The 20103-nt window shown below is 51.0% G+C and overlaps 1 protein-coding gene across 1 annotated transcript in view; it reads right to left on the reverse strand.

Annotated features, from left to right (window-relative positions):
• IQSEC1 (IQ motif and Sec7 domain ArfGEF 1) overlaps positions 1–20103 on the reverse strand; it is a 397024-nt gene that overhangs the window by 251515 nt on the left and 125406 nt on the right. The window contains 1 exon segment of the mRNA XM_064362059.1: positions 17473–17502. Coding sequence (XP_064218129.1) covers positions 17473–17502 — 30 coding nt within the window.

Raw genomic sequence — 20103 nt, forward strand, 5'->3', positions numbered from 1 at the left:
GGCTTTCACCATGTTGGCCAGGCTGGTCTTGGATGTCTGACCTCAGGTGATCTGCCTGCCCCAGCCTCCAAAGTGAATGGGTCCAACAGCAGTCTTTTAAAAGCTTAATTTGAAAAACCACATTTCCTTTGCAGAATGAAGGCAAAGATGAGGACATGGTCAAGCCTCAGCCTGAACTCTCAGTGTGAGGGGACAGATTTAGGACTTCCCGGGTGTCTAGTCTTGTCCATATAATTCCTTAGATGCCTTCCAGCCTATGCAGCCTGCAGTTTTGGAGAAAAGGAGTTCTAGTATGTGTTAAAATATTAGGCATCTGGACCCTATTGGGAAAAGGTGCAAAGTCCATCTGTTCCTCATTTTCACTCTTAAGTACTGGGATTATAGGTGTGAGCCACCGTGCCTGGCCAACAGGTGTCTTTTTGATATAGTGTTTTCTTTTCCTTTGGGTAGATACCCAATAGTGGGATTGCTGGATTCAATGGCAGATCTGCTTTTAGTTCTTTAGGGAATCTCCATGCTATTTTCTACACAGGTTGTACTAATTTACATTTCCACCAGCAGTGAAAAAGCATTCCCTTTTCACTATGTCCACACCAACATCTACCGTTTGTGACTTTTTTTTTTTTTTTTTGAGACGGAGTCTTGTTCTGTTGCCCGGGCTGGAGTGCCGTGGCGTGATCTCGGCTCACCACAACCTCCGCCTCCCAGGTTCAAGTGATTCTCCTGCCTCAGCCTCCTGAGTAACTGGGACTACAGGTGCCAAACACACACGGCTAATTTTTTTGTATTTTTAGTAGAGATGGGGTTTTACTATGTTGGCCAGGCTAGTCTCGAACTCCTGACCTTTTGATCCACCCACCTCAGTCTCCTAAAGTGCTGGGATTACAGGCATGAGCCACTGCACTGGCCTGTTTGTGACTTTTTAATAATGACCCTGGGTAGGCCACTTCCTCCCTGTGCCTCAATGTCCTCATCATCTACACAAGGGTGCTGATAACAGGACCCTCCTCCCCACCCAAGAGAGCACCATAGAGACACTCATTATTGCCATCCTCACAGAGGAAGAGAGGAGGGAGGCCTGGTACGGGGCAAGGTAAAATCCGGGAGCCCTCAGTCACATCCACCCCTCTCCCACGCCCTGCACAGCCCGCCTCTGAGCCATTGTGCATGCTGTTCCCCATGAACGCCTATACTCTACCATGAATCTTAAACCAGGAGTCTTGAGGGAAGGCCCTGAGGCCACGTCTAGAATTTCTGAATTCATTCTAACACTTAAGAAGTGAAAGACACCAGAAAAAAGTGTGCAGGTTTATGGGTGTTTTTGTTTTGTTTTGTTTTTGGTATGAAATGAGAGTTGGCCCTCCTGGGTGACATTCCCTCAGGCACCAGTCTCTGGAGCTGGCTCAGAGCCATCCTCTGGTTGGAGCTCCTGGTTCCAGGTCACCACAGTCCCTGGGGCTCCCTGGCCCAGGCCCTGTCCCTGCCTCTCCATGCCTGGCCCCTGCAGGCTTCTGAGTTTCCTGTCCTCACTTCAAGCCTGTGGAGTGTCACATCTGTCACCTGGGAAATGAGGACATGTCAGGCTAGCCTGCTCTGACTCCCAGGCAGATTAAAGGGGCTGAAAATGCAGCCCTGGAGCAGAGGCTGGCGAGACCCCTGAAGGGTGACCTCTCCCGCATCCTTTCCAGGGGAGCCAAGGCTGCAGGGAAGGGAGGGGTGGCCGAGACCGGGATGCTGGCAAGAGCTGGGAATAACCACCGCTGGGCAGCATCCTCAGGAAGGCCACGTCCCCTGTCATCCTCCAACGCTGCCCCTCACCACCAGCCCCTCATCTGCCCTTCTTGCTGACTCCATCAGGGCAGTCCCCATGCCTGTCATGCTGGGGGTGGGATTCCAGGTCAGCACTGACAGCTGCAGCCTCTCACAGTGATGACGAGTGCAGGCCCCCCCACACACCAGGGCACAGCTCATCCAGCACAGTAGGGCTGAGGTGGCTGCCGTTGGACCCATTCACGGTGGGAAACTCAGCCTCCCAAGGGCCAGGCTTGCCCAAGGCCACAAGAGGACAGAGCCTGGGACCACTGTACTTGAAAGCCGTCCCAAAGAGCAGATCTCCTCCCCATGAACGGGCTGCTCCCCAGCTCATTCCACTCAGGTGAGGGAAGCACAGACAGGGTGTGTCATGGCAGGGGCAGGGGCAGGGGACAGGTAGGGACAGGACCAAATTTCCCAGAAGAGCAGAGTCTTAAAGGGCGAGGGGCACTGCCAGCGGGGGAGGAGGGGAGAGGGTGTCCCTGGGGAAGGACCCAGCCCGTCAAAGGCCCGGGAGGTGATGCACCTTGGGAAATCTGGCTCCTATATTGAGGCAGGAGCCACAGGATGTGACAGGAGGTGAGACTGGAAGGATCTGTCCACGTGTGCAAGCCCCAGACTCCCCCTCCTGCCTGACCCAGGCCCTGGCAGCTCTTCCTCCCCCAAGCCCTGTGTCTTCCTCTGCCCACTGCCCCAAGAACCAGCCACAAAGCTGGCTCCTCCTCCTCCTGCACTGCCATGTTGCCCTGCCTTGGTGTGGATGCCACAGAGGGACTCGTGCCCTCTACGTGATACAGGTTCTCGTCACTGAGGGGTACAGTCATGACCTGTCTTCAAAGTTTATAGAAAATGAAAACTCAAAGTAAAAATCATCCAGGCTGTTGAAGGTCTCAATGAGGCAAGAGTGACAAATGGTCCCTAGGCTTCCGGGAACAGTCCTGCTGGACCCTGGTCCTAGAGGGAGAGAAGGAGGAGGGAGAAGAATCCGACCTGCAGTGCCCTGTTACACCTCAAATTTTCTCCTCATACACAACATCTAGACCAACCCTGGATGATGAGATACTTCAGAGACACTTAAGAGTGAAAATGAGGAACAGATGGACTTTGCAGCTTTTCCCAATAGGGTCAAGATACTTAATATTTTAACACATATTAGAGCTTCTTTTCTCCAAAACTGCAGGCTGCATAGGCTGGAAGGCATCTAAGGAATTATACGGACAAGACTAGACACCCGGGAAGTCCTAAATCTGTCTCCTCACACTGAGAGTTCAGGCTGAGGCTTGACCATGTCCTCATCTTTGCCTTCATTCTGCAAAGGAAATGTGGTTTTTCAAATTAAGCTTTTAAACCTGTCAGCTTAGCGGGGAACTTGTCAGTTCCAAACTCATCTTTCTAGGAATAAGCAGGTTGCATCACGTGTGAGGTGGCCTGTCCCCAAGTTATTTATTAGGATCTGCAGGCTGGAGCCAAGAAGGAGTCGGAGCTGCACATTTCCAAACAAACGCTGGCATCGGGGAGAGTCAGGGCAGCAGGAGCTCGGGAGGAGGAACGAGGGGCGCCCTGGAAGGTACTGGTTCCTGATGCTTTTAGTGAGAGTCTCCACCTTCATGCATTAGATTTCCTCATAAGCGCCTGGAGAGGACAATGGGTGGGAGTTGAGTGTGGCTCTCACCCACGGGGGGCAGGCTGAAAGTCACACGGCTGCGGTCCCTGGCGCAGCCTGCCCTAGACAAGTATGTAGGAAAGTGTCCTCCAAGAGTCTTTACTGCATAGGACAGGGCTCGGCTGCGAGACAAAGAGCCCCACCTGAGAGGGGCAAATAGAAGTTTGTGTCTCTGGCATTGCAGTGTGGAAGCAGATGGTCCAGGACTGGCCTGGCGGGGCAGTGCCAGGAAGCTCCTCTCCCTTGTGGCTCTATCAACCCGGGGGGCTGCCCTCACCCCTCTGGGCCAGGATGGAGCTGCAGCCTCAGAGCTGAAATCCCTAGCAGCAGGACAGGCACAGGGGCAGAAAGAAGGGTCTCCGTGAGGTGATATCCTAGAAGCCGACACAAATCCCTTCCCATGCTGGGGGGACAGCTTGATTGCACCAGCGACCTCGCTGCAGAGGAGGCTGGGAGATTCTGTGTCTCAGCAGCCACATGCCAACCTAACGTCAGGTATTGGGTTTCTCTAAGAGACGGGTGGACAATGCTATTGGGAGCCCCTGTCACACGCCTTTTAATGTTCCTTCTGCCCCCAATCACTCCCAACCCTAGAGCATGTTGTAGCAGACTGTCAGTCAGTCAGACAGATTGCATTGTGTGTGCTGGTCCCTGAGTGATTCATCATTCAGGGACCAGCTGAAAACCATGGGCCAAAAGGGGCTATTCATTAGATTTGCTGGGAAATGGTTGGTGGATGTCCATTCCTAGCCCTGAGTCTCTCTGGCAGGCACAGGTAACAGGTCAGGGAAGTAGGGGAACAGTAGCAAATTTCAGAATGGGAGCAGGATGGGGTCAGGGGAGGCCTCACACCACAGGAGGGTCAACACAGGATCAGGCTTGGTGGTCTGAACACCTCAATTCTACCCTCAGGGTCCTGTTGGAGGGAGGAAGTACAATCACGTCTACATCATTAGAAAGAATTCTCTTCACCCAGGCAAGGTGGCTCATGCCTGTAAACCCAGCACTTTGGGAGGCCGAGGCAGGAGGATCACCTGAGGTCAGGAGTTCGAGATCAGCCTGATCAACATGATAAAACCCTGTCTCTACTAAAAATACAAAAATTAGCTGGCTGTGGTGGCGGGTGCATGTAATCTCAGCTACTTGGGAGGCTGAGGCAGGAGAATCGCTTGAATCCGTAAAGCAGAGGTTTCAGTGAGCCAAGATCACATCACTGCACTCTAGCCTGGGCAACAAAAGCATGACTCCATCTCAAAACAACAACAACAACAACAACAACAACAACAAAAACAAAGAAAAAAAGAGAAAGTGTTCTTTTCTATTCCTCATAAGTCACACTCCCCACAGACAGTGCGTCAGATTTGAAAGTAAAATAATATCTCCCAAATATGTAATTAACAAGGATCAGAACAACTGTAATAGTCAGAGTAGAGAGGATGCAGGGAGGCCACATCTTAGAGGCTTCTCTTGGAAAATACATGTGGCAATGTGGATTAAGAAACCGTGAAATCTTTTTAGCCTTTGACCCAGTAATTCTACTTCTGGGAACATAATGAAGAAACATAATCAGGGAGGCTGACGAAGATTTATGTGCCAAATGTTCACTGCAGCAGTAGTGAAATTGAAAGCAACTCTAATGGTCTATCAATAGGAAAAGAGTAAGGAATAAATATCATATTGCTTTAAATGAATGTTTAGAAATATTAGTACACTATTTTCACCTAACAGCTGTGGAAACCTTGGAGCTCTCTGAGACATGAGACTCATGGGTCTCAAAGGGCACTTGCTCTTTCCTCTCAAGTCTCTCTTCCCCATCTGCTCTTTCTCAGTAAAAAGCACTGCTGTCCTCCCAGTACTTCAAATCAAAAATCCAAATTTGTTCTTGGTTCCAGGTGGGCACGGTGACTCACGCCTGTAATTCCAGCACTTTGGGAGGCCAAGACAGGCAGATCACTTGAGGTCTGGAGTTTGAGACCAGCCTGGCCAACATGGTGAAACCCATTCTCTACTAAAAATACAAAAATTAGCCAGCTGTGGTGGCTGGTGCCTGTAATCCCAGCTACTTACGAGGCTGAGGCAGGAGAAAAGCTTGAACCCAGGAGGCGGAGGTTGCAGTGAACTGAGATCGAGCCACCGCACTCCAGCATGGGCAACAGAGCAAGACTCCGTCTCAAAAAAAAAAAAAATTGTTCTTGGTTCTTTTATTTCTCTCTCAGGAGACAGCCACTCCCTCAGCGAGTCCTGCAGGGGTGACTGCCAGTGAATGCCTCTGGGCTGTCCCCACTCCTGCCTATGCCCTATCCTCCCTCCCTGCTCCCCCTTTTCTTTCTGCTCCCCTATCTACTCCCTTCACTCCTCCTCTCTCCCTCCTCTTGTCTCTCCCGTCTAGTGTCCAGGGCAGGCTAGGGCTCCTCTCTCAAGGGTAACCCCGGTGCCCTTCTCAGGGCTCTTGGCTTCCTTTCTTGGCCCAGAGCCCCTGTACCCAACAACCAGAGGAGTCTGGTCCAATGGAAGTTGAAGCAGGCACTCCCTGCAGGACCCCTCCAGAAGATCCCCCGCCCTTTAGAACAAAACCCAGAGCCTGTCCTGTCGAACTGGGCTTGGACTGGTGAGGGGCATAAGAGGCAGCCCCGGGCCTAGCCCGCCCAGGCCTGAAGCTCCTGGAAGAGGAGAGAAGGTCTCGTTAGCAGAAGTTTGGCCATCGGGGCTGAGCTGGGGATAGTTCAGTCTGGAGACCCAGAGCAAAGTGCACTCGTAGGGGGCTGCCCTGCCACCAAGGGGGCTGATCCCAGCCCCAGTCTGCAGCCTAATGCCTACCTCTGTCCTATGTGTTGCTGCCACTCTGGTTTCTTCGGCCTGAGATGCTTCCTGGCCAATTGCTGTGGTCACACCCTGGCAATGGAGGCTTGCCAGACCCACCCCCTTCAGAAGCTGTCCCCACCTCTCCTGCAGCACGTGGGCGTGCATCGTGCTATGCGTGTCTTTCTTTCGTAGCTGTGAACAGGTGGTTCTGGATTGTAGACGGTTTCTGTCCTTGTCTCACCTTCCCAGCTGGGCAGTGAAGTCTTTACAGTGGAATCTGTGTCTGAGCCATCTCCAGAAGCCCAGTGGAGCTTGACTGGGTAGCTGGTATTCGGGCTTCCCAGAGAGGAAACTTGCAAAGGAACGGAGGTGTGACTGTGACTTTGGCAAACTGGATGCTTCAACGTGTGCACTGGGAGGGGAAGGCTGGAGTGGGTGGAAAGGTCATTAGGAAGCAGGGCACAGAGTGCTCCAAAGCCAACAGGATGAGAGTCGGGGATGGATGTTTAAGGACAGTAGCACTGGGGAGCCACACATTGGCCTGTTATACATATAGAAAATCCAAATGGGAGAGCCAAGGGGCCCCACGACACTCCCACTCTGTCCCCAGCCCACTTCTTGCTTCCTGATCCTGCTCTTTATTGGGGAAGGAGAATCTCATCTGACTGGTGGAACTCCAGGACTGTCCCTCCTTGGCCAGCATCAGTAGTGAGCAGGGTCACCACATGCTCAAGGCTGTGCACACCGAGCCCCAGCCATGCACGAGGGCGGGGCCTTCTGGACCTTCCTCAGACTCCCTAGGGACCCACGGGGAAGCTCCCTGATGGGTGCTGATGGGCGTCTGCACCCACAGATTCACTGCCTGACACAGGAACACCGAGAAGCTGGAACTTATGTATTTATAGGTATATATATGAAGCAAAAACTGGCAAAACTGAATGGAGTCATTTGTTATTTGTTAGACAATTATTCATTAGTAGGTGGTGCTTAGATACCCTATTCTCCATAACAATAGAACAACCAGACCAGAGATAAGTAAGGAAGCCAAATTGAGTACTTGAGCCACTCAAGACACCAACTAGATCTAACAGGACACTCCACTCAACAGAACGCAGAGTCTCCTAGTGAATGTGACTTTCTCCAGGACTGACCACAGGGTAAGCCACAATTTAAGTCTCCAGTGATTTCAGTAAATAGTCTACAAAGTAACTTTTGGGACCACAATGGGGCGAAGTGAGAAATCAACAATAGAGAGAACACCTAAAAACTCACAAAGTTGTGTAAGTTAAACAACACCCTCTTAAAGACCAATTGGTCAAAGGAGAAATCACATGGACAATTAGAAAATACTGAGAGGAGAAGGAAAAAAAACACAACACAGCAAAGGGTATGGAACACAGCAAAAGTAGTGCTAAGGAGGAAATTTATAGCTTGATACATTAAAGAAAAAGAAAGATCTTAAATCAACAAAATAACTTTACAACCTAAGGAACTAGTAACAAAAGAAAAAAGTAAACCCAATGTTGGCAGAGGAAGAAAATGATAAAGATTATAGCAGAGATAAACTAATAATAACAATAATAAATAAATAATAATAAACCCAAACAAAAGTTGGTTCTTCGAAAAGACTGACAAAATTGACAATTCACCACTGAGATTGACTAGGATAAAGCGAAAACACTCAACAAAATCAGACGTGAAAGTTAGAATTTTACTGACTTTGTAGAAATATAAGGATTATATGAGAGTCCTATGAGTAATCATACAAGAAATCATATAACCTAGACGATTCAAATTCCTAGAAACACCAAACCTACTGAGACTGAATCACAAAGAAATAAAAAATCTGAATAGACTCATAAGTAATAAGGAGACAGAATTAGTAATCAAACACCTGACAATGAAAAGCCCTGGACCTGATGGCTTCAGCTGATGAATTCTACCAAACATTTCCAGAAGAAATCACACCAATCCTTCTCCAACTCTTTCAAAAACTTCAGGTAGGGACTGCTTTCTACATCATTCTATGAGGCCAGCATTGTCCTGTACCAGAGCTAGATAAAGACATTACAAGAACCACAGACTAATACCCCTATGAACACTGATGCAAAAATCCTCAACAGAGATCAGCAACCAACTTCAGTAGCCTGATTAAATAATTCTGTAGCATGACTAAGTGGAATTTATTCCTGGAACGCAAAGATGGCTCAACATCCAAAAACTGTTCAGTGTGATGCATAACAGAATGAAGGGGAAAAAACACATGGCCATCTTAATTGGTATAGAAAACATACTTGACAAAATTCAACACCTTTTCATAATAAAAACACTAAATAAGGCCGGGTGCAGTGGCTCATGTCTCTAACCCCAGCACTTTGGGAGGCCGAGGCAGGTGGATTACCTGAGGTCAGGAGTTCAAGACCAGCCTGTCCAACATGGGGAAACCCTATCTCTACTAAAAATTCAAAAAAACTAGCTGAGCGTGGTACACACACATGCAATTCCAGCTACTCAGCAGGCTGAGGCAGGAGAATCACTTGAACCTGGGAGGCAGAGGTTGCAGTGAGCTGAGATTGCACCACTGCACTCCAGCCTGGACAACAGAGCGAGACTCCACCTCAAAAAAGTAAAAATAAAAAATAAATAAAATAAAAACACTGAACAAAATAGGAATGGAAAGAAACTACCTCAACATAATAAAGGCCATATACAAAAAATCCACAGCTAACATCATACTCAGCAGTGAAAGACTGAAAGCTTTTTAGCTAAGATCAGAAACAAGACAAGGATGCCATTTTTGTCACGTGGGTAGAACATAGTATTGGGAGTCCTGTATGAGCAATTAGGAAAGAGAAAATAAGTGAGTGGAGGAGGGACGGAAGCGAGAACATCCAGGCATGTGGACAGGCAGGCTTAGCATATTTAGCTCTGGCCTCCTTCCAGAGGTGCTCCTCTTGGATGTGGGGAGTGGAAAGTACAGAGACCAAAACAGCACGCGGTGCCAGGGACACGGCCGAGCACTGAGACGCAGCACCGGATAAGACAGAGTACCTGCTGACGTTCCAGTGAGGACAGACAGATAACGGACAGAAGTAACAGGCTGGTGTACAAGATTGGCTAGGTTACTTCAGGTGGGATGATAAGGGAAGAGAGGGTGACATTTGAAAGAGAATTGGACTGAAGATGAGAACCCATCTTGGGTGAGACCTGGGGTAGCATGTTCTAGGCTGAGGGAACAGCATGGGCAAAGGCCCTGGGGGCACTAACGAACTTGGAGGAATGGACGTACCAGAAGGCCAGAGTGTGATAACCACAGTGATAGAGGAGAGAATGGAGGGTCAGATGTGGACAAAACCAAGAAAACTCTGGGTCTAGGTGTTTTCACTTCTATTTGAGATAAGGACACTGAGGCTTAGGGAATTTGAGTCATTTGACCAAGGTTATTCAGCTTAGACTGGTTGCTTTCAAAGTTCTTACTCTCCCAAACTCTGGACCTGGGTCAGACTCACACACGTGCGCTGTGTCACCACCTCCTAAGTCCCTTTAAGATTTGGTTGCAATAGAAGCAGATGCTTAGACAAGGCTTACTAAATGTATTTTGGAATTTAGTCTAATTCCCCATTGAGTATATTAGTAGCTTCCCTTGCCCCTGCACCAATATCTCTGTCCCATCTTGTAAACAGTCAGTTATTACTTCTCTACACAAGTTTACAGAAAACAAATCAAAAAGCAAAATACACCCAGTCAGATGGGTTTTTGCCCAGTGACTTGAATGTGCTCCTATAAGATCTTTCTACTTCCTATGTAAAGAAAGAACATTATTGCCTCCAGAAGCAGGCTGAGAGCATCCAAAGGCTGTTCAAGGGCCTCAGGGATCCACAGTTCATGGGCCACACAGCAGAATGAACACAGCTGAAGAAAGCACTAGTGAACTGGAAGACCATCCTGAGGAGATTGCTCAGGATACAGCACAGAGAGTCAAGGAGATGGAAACGTAAAAGGCCACCAAAGTCAAGAATCCCCAAGAAGGGCCAGGCGCAGTGGCTCACGCCTGTAATCCCAGCACTTTGGGAGGCCGAGGCAGGTGGATCACAAGGTCAAGAGATCAAGACCATCCTGGTCAACATGGTGAAACCCCGTCTCTACTAAAAATACAAAAAATTAGCTGGGCACGGTGGTGCGTGTCTGTAATCCCAGCTACTCAGGAGGCTGAGGCAGGAGAATTGCCTGAACCCAGGGAGGCGGAGGTTGCGGTGAGCCGAGATTGCGCCATTGCACTCCAGCCTGGGTAACAAGAGCGAAACTCCGTCTCAAAAAAAAAAGAATGCCCAAGAAACCTCAATCATAAACCCAGGGGAGCGAAGGAAGGAAGGAGGAAAGCCAAAAGGGCACACTCTCCAAGCAGGGGCCACCACCTCCTGCTCATGCAGACATGAGCTTGTCTCCCTCAGGATTCTGAGCAGCTGCGTCTCCAGACTGTGGTGGAGGGAGAAGAAAGGAAATGGATGTTAACTGAATGCTATGACATGGCATGTGCTGTTCCATCTACAGCCTCATTTAATTGGTCCATGGGCTTGAGGCTAAAGTCTTTGCTCCCATTTCATCATGGGGCAGAAATTAACTGCATCTCATTTGTCATCACACCCTTAGTAGTTTGCACAAAGACAGACACAGTAGGTGCTCAATAAAGACTGCTGAATGAGTGTGAAATCTGAGGCTTGCAGAACTCAGTGACCGGTGCATGGTGACACAGAGGGTTAGACAGAGAGAAAGGATTTGAATTCAAGATTGTCTGCCCCCAGTGCCTATACTCTTGATTCCACAGTGCTAAGAAATGTCCACTTGCCTCCAGAGGCCGCTGGCTCAGCCCTCAGTCCTGCACCTCCAAAACATGGCTTGACTGTGGCAGAGATCCCCAGCCCAACCCCAAACCCAGCCCGTCTCTCACATTTGGAGCCGGCTCCCATTCCTTCCTGGAGAGAAAGAGTTCAGCGCTGTTTACCTGGCACAGCAAACACTCCCAGCTTTGTCTGCCACGTTCAGCAGTTTTCATACCTCCGTTGTGTACAACATAAACAGTATGTTCTCATTTTGGCTTTGCTGGGAAAAGGCCCAGTTAATGACAAAGGCTGTTTTGCCTTGGTATGGAGACAGAAAACTGGATTTGTTTGGACTAATCACGTTTACTTACACATCTTGGTTCCAGCTGAGCCAATGCTGGTAACCAGGCCCACCTTCTCCAAGTAGAAAATAAGGATAAATAAAAGGTTCCTCTTCAAAGCTTTCCTCTTAGTTTATTATGAATAAATAATACTTTCTTAAAGCTTTTGCTAATAATCTTAAAGTAGCTGTTAGTCATAACAAAGAAATAAGTGCATCCGGTGTTCTCAGTTCTTACACTTTAACCTAGATATTTGCCCTGGCATGCTTGGACAAGCCCAGGCAAGTCTTAGGTCAAAGCTTATTCCCCTTCCTTATCTGGAAATGTTATCGCTTCTCTAAGCATTCCTCAAGCTACTTCCTCTTTTCTTTTGTTCCCCTCTGCCTTTACTTCTTTAGAAAATTTCCAAGTTTTTAGCCAATTGGGTCAAGCACAGCACGTGAAGTCCTGTTCCGGCCAATGGAAACTGGACACAGCAGTAGGGTGATTGCGCCAGGTTATGACAATTACAAATGTCCCTGTCTCCTTTGTTTAGGTGTGCTCGCATGGCAAGACTGCTGGCGAGTTGCACCCTTCTTGCAGGAAGTAAACTAGCCTTGCTGCGTGATCCACTGTCTCAGTGTGGATTTTTCCTGATGTTATAAACCTGTTCCCAGCATCCAGAAGCTCCCCGACCATCCCCAAACAAAGCAGTCCTCGGGCTCTCCTCATTGCCCCAGCCCTGAGCCTTGCTGTTGCCTTTGGAAAATGCCAGTCAACGTTCAGTGTTGACAGGGGAGGCGACCCACATGGGGCCACCTCATGCAATATGCTTCTAAGGTCAGGGCCAGATGTCGTAATCCCAGCACTTTGGGAGGCCGAGACAGGCAGATCACTTGAGCCCAGGAGTTCAAGTCCAGCTTGGGCAACATGACAAAACCCTGTCTCTACTAAAAATACAAAAATTAGCTGGGCCTGGTGTCGGGTTCCTGTAATCTCAGCTTCTTGGGAGGCTGAGGCAGGAGAAGCACCTGAACCCGGGAGGTGGAGGTTGCAGTGAGCCAAGATCACGCCACTGCACTCCAGCCTAGGCAACAAGAGCCCATCTCAAAAAAAATGCAGATTCCCAGACCCTGCCCAGACCTACTGAGTGAGGCATGAAAGGGATAGGGCCTGGAAATCTGTATTTTCGACAAGCACCACAGGCGACACTGACTTGCAAAGGCTTTGGTGCTTGGCATCCCAGCTTTGCACTCGAAAGCCACGTCGTCAGAGGCAAGCTGTTTTGTACTTCTCAGCCTCAGTTTCCCTGAGCTGAAAAAATAAGGGCCAGTAATAAGTCTCTTTTTTTTTTTTTGAGACGGAGTTTCGCTCTTGTTACCCAGGCTGGAGTACAATGGCGCGATCTCGGCTCACCGCAACCTCCGCCTCCTGGGTTCAGGCAATTCTCCTGCCTCAGCCTCCCGAGTAGCTGAGATTACAGGCACGCGCCACCATGCCCAGCTAATTTTTGTATTTTTGGTAGAGACGGGGTTTCACCTTGTGACCAGGATGGTCTCGATCTCTTGACCTCGTGATCCACCCGCCTCGGCCTCCCAAAGTGCTGGGATTACAGGCCTGAGCCACCGAATAGTAAGTCTCTTGAAAGCCTGCAGTTGCTTGTGCAGATGAGGTGAGGCCCCCACCCACAGTGAGCACTCATCGAATGGAACTTATTCCTACGACTGAATGTAGTTGAGTTAATTTCAAGGATTTGATGGAGTGCCGGGGGAAAAAAAAGATAATGCTTGCACCCTGTAGAAAGCTCTGGCACTTTCAATCCAGTATCCACATTCTCTCTGGACCCTCCACCCAGTCTTTCATTTTTGCAGACTCCAAACTCGACAAACCTCTTCTCTTCCTACGGTCCCTCTTCCATAAATAAATCATTAGAAGATTCACATTTGAGGGCCTCCAGAGCCTTCCTCTTGATGGAGTCAAAAGCAGACACATCCTCCCTGGGAACAATGAGCAAAGTCCTACGTTTGCAAAATGGTCAAAAAATGAGTCATTTCATTTGTGGAAAATGAATATATCTGATCTTGCAAATGTTTTGCCTCAGGGAAAAGTAGTGAGCGTGAATTCACAAACAGACTTCTCCCTGCAAAAGCACTTCCCTGCTGCTCCAGAAGCTAAGAAAAGCCAACCAAAAAGAAGGCAACTCTGATCATTTGAGTCTAAAGAACGAGAATCTCACCAAGCAGGGACCGTGGGGCAGGGCGAGAGCTGGCGGGGACGAGGTGTCTCTCAGGACTGTGTCCTTAATTTTTTATTTTTTATTTTTGGTAGAGATAGGGTCTGGCTATGTTGCCCAGGCTGGTCATGGACTCCTAGTTTCAAATGGTCTTCCTGCCTTGGCCTCCCAAAGTGCTGGGATTACATGAATGAGCCCCCAAGCCCTGCCCCTGTGTGTCCTTAATGTTTAGCACAAGCCATGAGCTCTCAGTGTCAGTCATACCTTCCTTAGGCAAATAAAATCCACACACAGCTTCACTGATTTGTTGAATGCAGACCCTCTGCCCACTATTTTTAGTGAGTGTTTGGTGTGGGGAGGGTGTTGGAGGAGTCTCCACTGAGCATGGGGGTGGTCCATTTTTCCTCTTCCTTCTGGTTTACAGCCTGAAAATATTTATGAGTCCTGAGTCCAATTGAACACACATTAACATGTGCCTGTTCTGTGCAAGGCATCCTGCCCAGGGCTCCCAGCATGGCCAAGATGAATCCACCACACAGATGCTGCCGGGGTGCCCGCTCGGTGGCCCACAGGTGCTGGCACCATCCAGCCACGACTCAGGGGCCTCATCCCTGTCCTGGGGGCCTTCCTCTGCCCGAGAAGGAAGATAAATGCTTAAGTCATTTGGACACAAAGCAGAAGTGAGTGGGATATCAAAAGTGAAACACAAAAAGCCACAGAGACAACCAGGAGGTCACCCCGTCAGCCCCAGCTCCCCTCAAAGCTCCAGAAAGGCAGCCACCATGGAGGCTCTGAGAAAGGAAGGGATCTTCAGGGGGTGGGGTAGAGCATTTTCCAAACAGAGTAAATGTCCTGAGTCACAGACAGCAGGGAGCAGGCACGCAGGAATCACGGGCTGCATTTGGAAAGGCGAGTGGCACCATTGGATGGGAGCTGGATGTGCGCATGGGGAGGTCGTGGAAGCCCAGCTGCACTGGTGGGGCGTGGCATCCAGGGGCCATGAGGGCCACTGCTACAGTGTGTCAGGCCACGAGGATCCTGGGGGAGAAGTGGGGGAGGGTCGTGGCCACACTTGAGTTTTCCTACCTCCCCTCTAGCAGGTCTGGAGCGAGCATAGGCACTCAGAGAGAACCGCAGTCAGGAGCCCAGGTTTGGCGACGCAGACCGCACACGGACACCGCTCTGGAAGCCCAGATCTGGCAGCTCTCTGTCCAGAGGGTGGTGACTGGAAGCACGGCAGTGGGGATGGGGTCAGATCTGAATGATCTGGGGCCTCTGGTCCTAAGAAAAGGGAGGCCCAGCTTCTGTGGGGAGGGTGTGACCCATGACATAGGCCCGGCATCGGAGTCATCAGTGGCATGGGGAAGGAACACAATGTCTGTGCATGATGGGAACAACAGGCCAGGACAGGTGAAGTCATGGTGAGTCCCGTCTGACCCCGGCATCTTAGTCTCAGCAACTGCGATGTCTACATGGCAGGGCATTTTGGGGCTGGATTCCTCAGCCCTGGAAGAACTAAACACAGCCTTCCCTGCTGGAACTTGCATCCGCTCTCTCCCTTGCCCGGCTTCTCCTGTCTGTGCACCCCGCTGGGAGCCGTGTGGCTCGGAGCTGGAACATATGCTCGGCTCTGCGTGCCATTCCCCCTGTGACGCGGAGGCCATTCCTCACTCTCCCCAGGCAGCCAGTCATGCTCGCCCTTGGGGGTCCTTGCACATCCTGCTCCCCTACCAAAATGTCGTTCCCATCCTCCTCCTCCAGGGCTGGGTTCCACAGCGCCTGCCTGGCAAATGCTTTCCTGACAATCTGCTGGAGAGAGCACCGGGCCAGGTGGGGCTGGGGCAGACCAGATCCCCATCACAAGGGTCCACTCACTCTGCATGGTCACTGGCCCCCACTCAGGTCATCGGAGAGAGCAGACTGCTCTCAGGACACCCCTGTAAGGGACCTGCTGCCCGCCATGAACTTTCACAGAATGACAGCTTCAGGTAAGCAGCCACCTTCTTGGAAGACAGAGGGAGAAGGGCATTACTAGGGGGTTGGGGGGAGCTTAGATCCCAAAGGGGCTCAGAGAGGCAGGCCGGAGAGGGCCCAAGGGGCTGCGGGGCCATCTCCTTCCTGAGCCCGCAGCCCCTCAGAGTCCCCGTGGGAATCCCCTTCCACCTCAGGGCCAGTCCCAGGGACTGGCCACCCGTCTCTTCCTATCTTGTTGTTTTGAATTAGTTGTTTAAACAGGTATTACATTGACAGGGTTCAGAAGCCTCAGGAATATTCCTGGATCTGTCCTGAGGAGGCTCACGGTCACCGAGGCCCTGCCCTTGCCCTCCCTGTGAAGGGACCATTTTAACAGCTACCTGTTTGCTTTCTGTTTCTTTTTGCTGACAAATTAAATAAGAATGTACGTACTCACACCTGCCCTTTCTTATCCCAAAGTAGTGTGAGCTGTGCACTCTCGCACCCTGCTTTGCTCACTTCCTGGTACGTTACACAGCTTTCTCCATCGGGCACCAAGGGCAGCATCCCCTCCTCCTCAGGGCTGGGCCATGTTCCAGGGCAGTGCGCACCTCAGGCTGGTCTCACAGCCTGCTGCCCGCTCCCTGGGATCTCCAGACCCTAGCCTTTCTCCATCATTCCCCCGGCATCCCCCTCACCCCCTTTAGCTCCCACTCTTGCCAGCACAAGTGCTGCACTCCCCATCTTCACCCCTGCACACAGTCCTTCCGGGACCCCCTCTCTCTCCAGCTCCCCTTCTGAGCGTGCCTCTGCTTCCTGCTGGACCCTGCCTCTCACTCCCTGGACTCTGGCTCCCTGGATCCCAACTCCCTGCCCATGCCCCGCGCTCCAAGCACACAGCTGAATGCCCCAAGTATAGGATTCAACACCCCCTGCGCTGCCTCCCAAGAGGCTCCCTGGGAATGCAGGCTCCCGCAACTCTGCCTCTTGTTCTGCAGGCACCTGGAGGACCCCACTCCAGCTGGCACCTCCAGGGCCAAGCTCAGGACATCTCATCTCCCTAGCCTATAACATCACAATACAAACCGGCCTGGCCACCACTCTGAGACCTGGAAGTCCATCTGCTGCCAAAGAGGACTTGGGGTCCATGGGCTCTTAACTGCCTCCTGGCCTCTCCTCCCATCCCCAGCCTCACTGTGCTGACCCTCATCTCCCATGGCCATGGCCGCCTTGGTCCCCTAGCTCATGCCTTGAAAACTGCTGGGCTCCAGGCCCCTTGACTAGGGCACTGACACCCCAGACCAGTCCCTCTTCTAGGTCCAGTCAGAACCTCTGGCAGAAAGCCCACTCCATGTCCATCCCCACCTACCCTCAGTCAGTGGGGCAGGGATGGGCAGGGGCACTACACCTGCCATGGACACCCCTGCATTGTCAGAGGCTGGTTGGAGCCAGGCCCACCACCAAGCATCTTAGACTTGCCCCGGCCCCGCCCAGCCCCGCCCCAGGGCTGTCAGGTATAGAAGCTTCTGGTCCTAGATGGGCCACAGCCTTGGCACACTGGGCCCACCACCAGTCCCAGAAAGGGAGGAACAACCACCACCCCGGGTGACCTCTGCAGAGATAACTCTAAACGCAGGGAAGCTGGGCAGGGGGCCCTCACTCTTGCTCCAGGATGCAGAGCCAACAGACTTGCTCCTGCAGATCATGCCCAGCCCCTTGGGGCGCACACCAGGGCCCAGGGGAACAGCCAGGGGAGGAGAGGTCTGACCAGGGAGACCCGCAGGGGGAAATCAAAGCACATGGTTTCATCAATACCACTCACCGCCAGGACTCAGACCACACATGGACAGAGGTGAATGAAGCACATACCTGACACTCCTCGAGCTTTCTCCTTCAGACCTGCAATGAGAAGAACACACACTTAGAGCCCAGAACCCTCTGCTCCAGGAGACCTGCACAATGACACTAGATTCGAGGACCCTGAGGTCCCCAGCTGCCCCCAGCATCCCCTCCCCAGCCTCAGCAGGCATCCCCAGGCCCAATCCTCCAGGGTCTCTCACTGCTGTTCTTTTGACCTGGAACTGTATTCAGAAAGTCCACTCTTCTTGGAAGACTTGGGGTTCCTTTCCCATCCTTTTCCAGTTTCCATCACCTTGACTGCAATTTTTTCCCAGGATTTGAATACACCCCAGGAGCCAAGAGCAAAGCCAGAGGAGAGGCCTACGATTCCAGAACTCTGACCTGGGCAGGAACTAAATGAATGAATGAATGAATAAAAGAGTGAATGAATGAATAAGTGAAAGATGCGCGACTGGCCTCACCGCATCCCCTACTTGGTATTTCCAGTGTATTTCCCCAGAACCAGCTCTATTTTCAAGTACCCAGAAATCAATTACAACCACATTACAATGGAGACAAGCTTGAATGTCAAGAAATTGGACAATCATATTGTATTGCTCACTTGAACTTTCACAGAGACTGTGACTACGCAGAACTGACAGTGAAGCCTTCCTGCTCTGTACACCAAAGAAAAGGGACTCTGGAATTAAACCTCACGCAGCTGATGGCTAAAGCCTGGCTTGGGCTTCCTGGGACTTAAGGAGCTAAGGGCTTTGAGCAAACACATTCAGAAATCTAATCCCTGGATGTCCCAAATTGGATTTTATTGCCAGAAAGCTAGAGAAATAAAAACATACTTAACCCAAAGTGAAGAGATTTGTCTTTTTGTTCACTGCCTTTTCAGTAACGTCCCAGACCACAAGTCAGAGCACATGCTGCACGGCCCATCAGTGCAGAAAGCCCCAGGGGATGCCTTTCCCACAGAACCAAGCTTGCCCATAGATTCAGACCTGGCCTCCCTTGGTGCTGCCCAGCCTCCTCCTTGTGCTCACCAGTAGCAAATGAGACAGAAGGCAGGTAGTCCCCAGCAATGTGTGTTCCAGGTGCCTCAGTGCAAACCCCTTGTTCTAGAAGGACCTTGGTCTCCCCGTCCAGCAATTCTAACTCAGCATCAATGCACAGCAACTTGGGTCACAAGGTCCCCATGACAGCAGATGAGGTACCGATGTGAGATAGGAATGGCGCACAGAGACCTGTGGCATCTCCTTGACCCCGGGGGCCATGGGACAAGGTGCAGACCAACGCTTGGCAGCTGAAGACCCTCCAGTGAATTCCCAGGAAGCCTGATGACGGTGAGAGGTGATCCCAGGAGCAGCTTTTGAAAGTTTTTAGTTTTTGTTTTTGTTTTCCATTTAATCATAGCCAGGACAGAAAAGAAAGCAAGCAGAGGCCAACAGAGAGAGAGAGAATGAGAGAGAGAGAGAGAGAGAGAGTATGTGTGTGTGTGTGTGTGTGTGTGTGCGCACGCGCGTGCGCACGTGTGTGTGTTTCTATCTCCATCACCATCTTGGGTTGCTCACCCTGGGGGCAGCCGGCTGCCCTGTTCTGTGAGCAGCCCCTCTGGAAGAGGCCCAGGTGGTGAGGACCTGAGCCTCCTGCTACCCGCCACATGTGTGAGCCCAGAAGCAGATTTTCCACCCCTCCGCTGCTGCAGGCCCAGGCAACATCGTGACCGCAATCACATGAGCACCCCAGAGGCAGAGCCACCGCCACACTGCTCCTGCATTTCTGACTGCAGAAAGCGAGAGATAGGGTACCTCAGTCCCCTGTGTGCTGACCAGGAAACACAGGGTGAACTGGGCCTCACTTACGAACATGCCCGAGTAGGCAGCTCTTTCTCACTGTCCATCACAATGACACCACAGGCCTATGTGTGTAAGTTTCCTAATAAATGCTATGGACTGGTCACCCAGGTGTTCAGGGATCCTTTCTTTGGAATGACAACTGGCTTCAGCTTGGGAAGGTTTGAGGCACTCCTGCAGGAAACTCCCTTGCCTCTGCTGTTAGGGTGACTAAAACTGGGTTCAGCAAGACAGACAAGACCATCAACATTTGCTGTCTTCAGCTCCTATGCTTTGGGGTCACTTGCTACATGGTGATTGACAGCTGACACAGAGCTCCGCCTCTGCGCCTCTATCCCAGGTCTCTGCCTTGTGGCCTTCACTCAGGACCATGTGAAGCTCTCTATTTATGTCTCTTAGGGTCTGTCTGCCTCAGTAGGATGGAAATACCACAAGGATGAGGGTTTTGTCACGTTCACTGCAGGGTCTCCAGTGCTTGTTATGTGGCTGAGCCACAGCAATGCAGCCACACCAGGAGCACCATATTCTGGGACACCAGGGGACAAGCACTGAGCCTGAGCCACCAGAGTCTCCTGGGTCCCAGCTCCTCCTGGGTCCCAGCCCAGCTTCACCCCTCACTGGCTTCCAGGTGGCCTCAGAAGCCACTTAATTTCCATCAGCCCCAGTCTCCTCATTTGTGGATTAGGGATGACAACGATTGGCCCCTAAAATCTGGTGAAGAGATAAGTACGTTCCTGGCACAGAGAGGTTGATGAATAAAGCTGCTTCTCTCACCATGTGTGTGATTTGAGGATGTGAT

Source organism: Aotus nancymaae, unplaced genomic scaffold, assembly GCF_030222135.1.
Source record: "Aotus nancymaae isolate 86718 unplaced genomic scaffold, 86718_ANA_hifiasm-v0.15.2.pri h1tg000046l, whole genome shotgun sequence".
Lineage (NCBI taxonomy): Eukaryota > Metazoa > Chordata > Mammalia > Primates > Aotidae > Aotus > Aotus nancymaae.